Here is an 8,601-nt window from a genome sequence, read left to right on the forward strand (position 1 = left end):
CCCCAGGGACAGGGACCTGGTGAGACCATCCATTTGTGCTGGCTCCTGTTAGACTTCTGCTTGTTTACCCAGGCAGAGACCCTCCTACAAAGCAAGAACTGTCTTTCTCTATACATAAAATGTTTACTCACAACAGCTACCAGTCATTAAATGCTATCTGTTGGCCAGGAAGTTCTTTATGTACTCTTAACTCATTTCATGCTCACAATAACCCTTGGAGGTAGATATGATTTTTATCTTCCCATTTTACAGCTGAGGAAACTGAAACACGGAGAAGTGACATAACGACCAAGGTCACAAATCTAATAGGTAGAGGGGTGGGGTCCACATGCAGACAAGTTCTCTGTCGACACCAAGTTCATAACCACCACTCTGCTGCCACTCGGACTTTGTGCTGAGGCTGCCTGGCTCCTCATCTGCCTGCCTGGCTCCTCTTAGGAGCCTGGAGAACATGGGATAAGTTCTCTTCTCACCCTTTTCTGAAATTGGGCCACAGATGCCACCCCAGCTCATCAGAAATATTTGTGTAACTAGTTTTATGGTGGAGGCAAATGGTCTCAATCTCTCGGCCCTATGTAAGTTAGTGGGTACAAATAGATAGACTGTAGAAGGGAGGTGGTTAATTCTACTCACCGGAGACAGTTAAGTCCCAAATCAGCCAGGATGCAAGTGTATCCAGGAATCAGGGTGGTCTGTTATCGAGCTCCTCCTACTGGAACACAAGGGCCAGGACCCCTACCCAAACCAAACGGCCCATTAGACGAATATTGTTCTGACCAAGTTGTGTTGGATGAACTGAAGTCTCCCTTTTCACCCATGTAAGAGTATCACTAGAGTGTCTGCTATTTTGCCTGCAAACCAAGAGAAGAAAATTTTAGGCCCTTGGTAATCTTATTATATTTATTTTATTTTTTTTCTTGTAGAGATATTTCAAGAACAAGGATCCACTCCCTACCTAGCTATGGCTTAGAAAATCTTAAGAAGTTGAGGGCCAGGTCGACTTACAACCTAAAAAAGCTTCCTAGTCTGGAAAAGTTTGTCACCCTCATGGAGGCCAGCCTCACCTACCCCAGTCACTGCTGTGCCTTTGCAAACTGGAGACGGAAAATGTGAGTCTTCCTGTGTTCACCCCTTGAAGCTCGGTTTGGACATTCCCCCCATGTAGAGCTTAGTCTACAATTTCTACATATCTGTGACATGAGAATCCACTTGCAGAGAGATCTCCATAACTGAAGCCCTTAGGCACATTCTGAATCAAAGATTCAGTTTTGTGGACCATGTGGGATGGTTGGGCTCTTCTAATTTCTCTGAAAATGGGCTCACAGGAGAGGGCTCCCCACATGGTGGAGTATCTACCAAATATTAAATGAGAGGCATAAAAGACACCAAGCATGGTGCCCGACTCATAGTTGGTGCTTAATATTTGTTCCCTCTTTCCTTTGTACCAGTATGGATTTATTCTCCAAGTTCCAAACTCTGCACCCTATAAACGTCCCAGCCTACTACTATCAAAGTCAACCTAGGAGGGAAGAAACATAAACACCAAATCAGAGGCTGATGTACATATTTACGACACAACCCCAACCAGTCTAAACCTGTCTAATCCACCTTCAACTCTCAGCACCTCACAGGAAAGACAGAGATTGAGACATCTCTTTGCTTCAGCTTTTAAGGAAGGCCAGGTTCAAAGAAGCTCAGATTTAAGGAGAATAATCTAAACAGAGCCAAGTCCCAGTAGCTAACCGAATAAAAAGTTGAGGTAATCATAGACAAGATCTGGAGAGAGTAGAGAGGGAGCAGCTTTGGAGATTGCACATGTTCCAGATGTTTAAAGGATCCTCTGGAGGTAAGAACTTACTGAATGGCAGCAGTTCTCAAAACTCTCAGCTTCCCCTGAACTGATAGAACACACCCCACGTAGTTGCACTCAATCAAGTGATGCCTTTTGACTACTAACACCTAGCAGCCTAGCACTAACAAGCTTCCCTGTGATAGTACTTCACTCCTTACAGTCTCCTCTGTTATTCAAGCTTTTGCATTGACCTGCCATGTGAACATATCCCTTGCTCAAGAGCAAACAACAAAAACAACAGTACACTCTAAAGTGTGTTCAAAGTTACTGGGCGTCTACACCCAGACCAATTTGAAGGATTTGCAGAAAAAAGGGCTGCTTTTCAGAATTAGCACACATCCTTGGGAAAAACTATCCAGAATCAGGCATGCCTTACACATTAGCTCAAGGGCCAGGGAATTTCTCCCAGAAAACCAGAGTTCTTAAGGGCCTGGGCTAAGACAGAAGGCTAACCTCTTTTATATTCTAGACAGGAATTTCTAACTGGGGTGAGAAAGACACCAATTCACTGCCAAGTCCCTGGAACTGAATACCCCTCAGGAGAAATCCCAAAATATGTTAAGATCACTGTAAAAGCAGCTAGCAGTATGTGGTCTGACCCAATGCCAACATGCCACAGGAATTTATTCCCTTTCTGTGCAGCTCAGACTCCTCTGGTCTTGCCAGCTCCTGGTAGTATAGACAGAGCCTCTGAGCTCTCCCAAACAGAAATCTCCAGGTCTGCCCTACACTGTTACATGACATGACAACTTCCCTGATCCCTCCAGACCACCTAGCTCTCACCCCATATGTGTGCCTGTTGTAACTTACCATCAGGGCCTGTCGGGGTACAGCAAGGGACAGAGAAGCCCATGCCACTTGCACAACATGCCAAACAGAGTAACAACCATTGCAGTGGGTGTTTGGTTTTTACATTTAATAAATTTGCATACACAAACACAATCCAAATAACTATGCTGTTCAGAAGATAATCTCAGGATTTTTTTCCTAAAATAGTGTCATTTCATTGTACACCATAGCAGGTGTGGTCTGGGAATGGGATCCGAGTTTAAAGTTGTATGGTGAACTTGTTCTTCTAAGTCTCATTTGGAAATAAGGCCCAAATCATTATTTGAGGCCCTTGTGACTGTGAGGTTTTGGCCAATGGCCCTCCTGGACTCTTGCTGAAAAGCTGTGTCATTTGTCATTGAACCAGATATTTCCTTGTCATATTTCTGTACTCAGCTCATGTTATTTTGATCTCGTTTTATTCTTTAATTTTTCTTGTCTTTAGGCCATTTCTTCACAGCTAGATTTTAAATTCATGCACTGTGGGGTATGCTTCTGAGTACCCGCACAGGGCCTAGACCCACCAAGGACTCAGTGAACACCGCCATCTGTCTTCATGTGCTGGTACTTGCTGAGTACTCACTGCCAGGCACTGTAATACTTTAGACCTTCATCTCATTTAATTCTCACAAAGGGAATATAATTATTACTTCCTTCTCACAGAGGCAGAAACTGAGGCTGAAAGGTACTAAATAACTTGAACAATACTGACCAAACTCAGATCCAAACCCCCTGGCCTTTCTGTCTCCAAAGCTCAGGCTCTGGGACACTCTTCCATGCCACCATCTAAGTATCTGTTCATTGACTGCTTGGGGTCCAAGAATACTACTTTTTAAACTGACCCTAAACTGAATTCACAACTGTTTGTGATACTTAGCATTTTCCAGGGTATGGCAGAAGCAAGACTTAATTTCCCTTAGTTTCCACTTTCATTTTTGTTCTTATCTCAGAGACATACATTATTTACCTTTCCCTCAACCTCATATCGTTGGGTCACTTCTGTTTCAGGAAAGGGAAGCATCAATATTTAAAATATTTTGGTAGCAGTATCAACAAAAAGGATCTTCACAGAAGCCAACTATTAAGCCCCAGGAAGTAAAGACTGTCTCCAGATGGTTGTCAGATCTTATTCTAATGAACCAAACTGCAGTCAGCACATACCAGGTTACTTAACTTTCTGTTCCTAGAATTGGGATGCTGCTAATCCAGGGACAGGACTTAGGAGTCGGGAGTTAGAGTAAGGATCAGAGTGGCCCTCTTGTCTCCTCCATTTTATGAGTTGGCCTCACCTTTCTTGAGATCACTGACTAAACCAAAAGATTTTCTGGGCTCTCGGTCCATTCACTTTCAATTAATGTGTATGTTAATCATTTAGCCTCCTTAGTGCAACCTGTGAATGATTTGAAAAGCCTACCAGTCTTTAAAACAAAAAATGATACGTTCTCCAGGAAAAAAAAAAAAAAAACCTTGGGCCAAGGAAAAATGATATCCTGGCAATTCAGTCCACTTCCCAGAGATAAGAGAAGGGAAAAAAACTTCTCATTGCAGTTGATGGGGTAAAGTTCAGGCCACGTATGTTGGGACATTTATCAAGCACTCACCCTCAGTGTCGAGTGGCATCTCTACCTCTCCTCCACTCCCCCAGCCACCTCTCTCAATGAGGGTTTTCAAAGGGTTTTAATACTTCCCTACATATATCAGAGATTATGATAAAGTTTAAGAAAAATACAGTGACTTAACATTGCTGTAAACTTGCTCCTTTGGAAAGGGAGGGAGAGGAAGGGGTGTGTATATGTAATTTTCTTCCACCCAGAGAGAGTCCCAATGTAAAACATTCCCATTTCTTAAGGCTTTGCAACAAAACAGAAGACCTTCAGTCTCTCTACATACAGCATATTGATGGGATACTCTGGGTAGAATATTTACGGACATACTCCTGGGTTAAATATTTATCCTTTGGATTTTATTCAAATCCCTCTGTAAGTACTTCTATCCTGTTGGAAAGGCCTCTTGTACATTTGGTTTTAAAGGGAAAACCGAGACAGTAAAGTGAGCCCAAGAAGAGCCAGTCTTCCCAGGGGATGAATTACAATCTTAGTACGAATTAGTCCTCTTTGCAACCTGCATTTGCTCTTCGAGGCACCCACTAGGGAACTATTTACTATGAGAGAACTGGGCTTACCTTGCAGACAAATACATGCCTGAGGCCTACTCGTATTGTTGCCACTGGGGAGTGAGATAATAAAGAACGGGAGGACCCTGGTAACATTTCAGGAAAATTAGCTGGCTCTCCAATAGCCTGAGTACCAAAGAGCCAAGGAACAGGGGTGGCTGGTAACTAACTACAGACCCTGAACTGCTAATTTATATATATAAAAGACGCAAATATGTTCTCATTTGAGTCAGAAAACAGTCTGGATCTTGCAGTGATTGGAGTATAGAGTAGAGGAATAAGGGTATGTCCTAACTAGGCATATTAAGAGATGGCTGTATGGACATGGGGGAAGGAAAAGGGTAGAGCTGATACCAGGTCTGTAAATTATTTGCACTTAGCAACAAGGCTCAGCTAGTCCCAGGCGCCTGCCTCCCCACATTCAGGTTGTGGCCAGATGGTTTCCCCAGTGGGCCATCCAACTCTAGGATACATACACACATTGTTCTGTTCATTTACAGTAAGCAGCATTAACCCTTGAGCTTAGCCTCAAGGGCAGATGAGATGTTAGAAGGAAAAAATTCTCAGGAAGAAACACCACTGTTTCTACCATGGGCAAAGACAGTGACATATTTGCCATTCTGGATCTAGGATGTTGATTCTATTTCTTTTTGTATTGTTTTCAGCTCTGAGCTTCATCCAATTTGCAACGAATCTATTTTAAGGCAAGAACCTGATATAACTCAAGTTAGGGATCAGAGAGTCTCTTTGGCAGATGACAAGGAGTCCAGTTACGGCAGAGGATTTGATATGATGTACAGTGAATTTGACTATGACATATGCAATGAAGTGGCTGATGTAACCTGCTCTCCTAAGCCAGATGCGTTCAACCCATGTGAAGATATCATGGGGTACAACATCCTCAGGGTTTTGATATGGTTTATTAGCATCCTGGCCATCACTGGGAACATCATAGTGCTGGTGATCCTGATTTCCAGCCAGTACAAACTCACGGTCCCCCGGTTCCTTATGTGCAACCTGGCCTTTGCTGATCTCTGCATTGGAATCTACCTGCTGCTCATAGCATCAGTCGATATCCACACCAAGAGCCAATACCACAACTATGCCATTGACTGGCAAACTGGAGCAGGTTGTGATGCTGCTGGCTTTTTCACTGTCTTTGCCAGTGAGCTCTCAGTCTATACTCTGACAGCCATCACCTTGGAAAGATGGCATACCATCACCCACGCCATGCAGCTGGACTGCAAGGTGCAGCTCCGCCATGCTGCCAGTGTCATGGTGATGGGCTGGATCTTTGCTTTTATAGCCGCCCTCTTTCCCATCTTTGGAGTCAGCAGCTACATGAAGGTGAGCATCTGCCTGCCCATGGATATTGATAGCCCTTTGTCACAGCTGTATGTCATGTCCCTCCTTGTCCTCAATGTCTTGGCCTTTGTGGTCATCTGTGGCTGCTACACTCACATCTACCTCACAGTGAGGAATCCTAACATCATGTCCTCCTCTAGTGACACCAAGATTGCCAAGCGCATGGCTATGCTCATCTTCACTGACTTCCTCTGCATGGCGCCCATTTCTTTCTTTGCCATTTCTGCCTCCCTCAAGGTGCCCCTCATCACTGTATCCAAGGCAAAGATCCTTCTGGTTCTGTTCTACCCCATCAACTCTTGTGCCAACCCCTTCCTTTATGCCATCTTCACCAAGAACTTTCGCAGGGATTTCTTCACTCTGCTGAGCAAGTTTGGCTGCTATGAAATGCAAGCCCAGATTTATAGGACAGAAACCTTATCCACTGTCCACAACTCCCATCCAAGGAATGGCCACTGCTCTTTATCTCCCAGAGCCACCAACAGCTCCAGTTACACACTTGTCCCTCTAAGCCATTTAGCCAAAAACTAAAACACAATGTGAAAATGTATTTGAGTGCTGAATGACAATTTCCTTGACTTTGAAGAATATGTCACGGGACAGCTGCTAGAATGCATCTACATATTCCATCTACTTTATCCTTCCTGGCATACCTGTAATGTAAATGGGCCACAAACTATTAATCCCATGTGATAGATTAGGAAGCTGACTTATTAATAAAAAGAATAATTAAAATACAATACTACATCACATTTGTTTTATGCTTTATAATGTTCAATGTGCTTTTATTCAGATTATCTCAATTGATCCCTGTAAAAGTCCTACTAAATAGGCAGGACAGGGATTATTCTTGGAGTTTTACAAATAAGAAAACCAAGATGCAAAGAGTTAAGTGACTTGTTCAAAATTGCTTGGCTTGTAAGAGGCAGAGCCAGGATTAGGTGTTCTGACNCTGACAGCCATCACCTTGGAAAGATGGCATACCATCACCCACGCCATGCAGCTGGACTGCAAGGTGCAGCTCCGCCATGCTGCCAGTGTCATGGTGATGGGCTGGATCTTTGCTTTTATAGCTGCCCTCTTTCCCATCTTTGGAGTCAGCAGCTACATGAAGGTGAGCATCTGCCTGCCCATGGATATTGATAGCCCTTTGTCACAGCTGTATGTCATGTCCCTCCTTGTCCTCAATGTCTTGGCCTTTGTGGTCATCTGTGGCTGCTACACTCACATCTACCTCACAGTGAGGAATCCTAACATCATGTCCTCCTCTAGTGACACCAAGATTGCCAAGCGCATGGCTATGCTCATCTTCACTGACTTCCTCTGCATGGCGCCCATTTCTTTCTTTGCCATTTCTGCCTCCCTCAAGGTGCCCCTCATCACTGTATCCAAGGCAAAGATCCTTCTGGTTCTGTTCTACCCCATCAACTCTTGTGCCAACCCCTTCCTTTATGCCATCTTCACCAAGAACTTTCGCAGGGATTTCTTCACTCTGCTGAGCAAGTTTGGCTGCTATGAAATGCAAGCCCAGATTTATAGGACAGAAACCTTATCCACTGTCCACAACTCCCATCCAAGGAATGGCCACTGCTCTTTATCTCCCAGAGCCACCAACAGCTCCAGTTACACACTTGTCCCTCTAAGCCATTTAGCCAAAAACTAAAACACAATGTGAAAATGTATTTGAGTGCTGAATGACAATTTCCTTGACTTTGAAGAATATGTCACGGGACAGCTGCTAGAATGCATCTACATATTCCATCTACTTTATCCTTCCTGGCATACCTGTAATGTAAATGGGCCACAAACTATTAATCCCATGTGATAGATTAGGAAGCTGACTTATTAATAAAAAGAATAATTAAAATACAATACTACATCACATTTGTTTTATGCTTTATAATGTTCAATGTGCTTTTATTCAGATTATCTCAATTGATCCCTGTAAAAGTCCTACTAAATAGGCAGGACAGGGATTATTCTTGGAGTTTTACAAATAAGAAAACCAAGATGCAAAGAGTTAAGTGACTTGTTCAAAATTGCTTGGCTTGTAAGAGGCAGAGCCAGGATTAGGTGTTCTGACTCCCAGAGAACTTCCAAGAGAAGCACCACAGTATTTGTTCATTCATTCATTCAATAAATATGCATTGAGCACCCATGCAACAGCTTTGTAATGTGTCAGCTTGGATAGGCTGAACTACATTTCCCAGAATTCCCTGTCTCTTGTATCCAGTAAGGGGGGCACAGGGGGCCACAGGGAAGATTCTTGGGAAAATAGAAGGGCAGAGGGAGAGAGCAGCCACTTTATAGCTCAACACACTTCATCACTGATGCTGATTCAGCTCATTGATGTGACGCATCAAATGGGTCTGCAATTGTTTCA

The 8,601-nt window shown here is 43.6% G+C and overlaps 2 protein-coding genes across 4 annotated transcripts in view; both read left to right on the forward strand.

The window, feature by feature from the left end:
* FSHR (follicle stimulating hormone receptor) overlaps positions 1-6,954 on the forward strand; it is a 174,226-nt gene extending 167,272 nt beyond the window's left edge. For all 3 annotated transcript variants that reach the window (XM_008584150.1, XM_008584152.1, XM_008584151.1), the window contains 2 exons: positions 924-1,109; positions 5,519-6,954. In XM_008584150.1, the coding sequence (XP_008582372.1) occupies positions 924-1,109; positions 5,519-6,749 (1,417 nt within the window). In that variant the 3' untranslated portion in view covers positions 6,750-6,954. The remainder of the gene's footprint in view (positions 1-923; positions 1,110-5,518) is intronic.
* LOC103599950 (follicle-stimulating hormone receptor-like) lies at positions 6,764-8,086 on the forward strand. The gene is made up of 2 exons (XM_008584153.1): positions 6,764-6,773; positions 7,142-8,086. Exons 1-2 carry the CDS (start codon positions 6,764-6,766, stop codon positions 7,879-7,881), a joined length of 750 nt encoding a protein of 249 aa, XP_008582375.1. The 3' UTR covers positions 7,882-8,086.
* Positions 8,087-8,601: the final 515 nt, after the last annotated feature.

This window comes from Galeopterus variegatus, unplaced genomic scaffold (assembly GCF_000696425.1).
Source record: "Galeopterus variegatus unplaced genomic scaffold, G_variegatus-3.0.2 Scaffold3157, whole genome shotgun sequence".
Classification (NCBI taxonomy): Eukaryota; Metazoa; Chordata; class Mammalia; order Dermoptera; family Cynocephalidae; genus Galeopterus; species Galeopterus variegatus.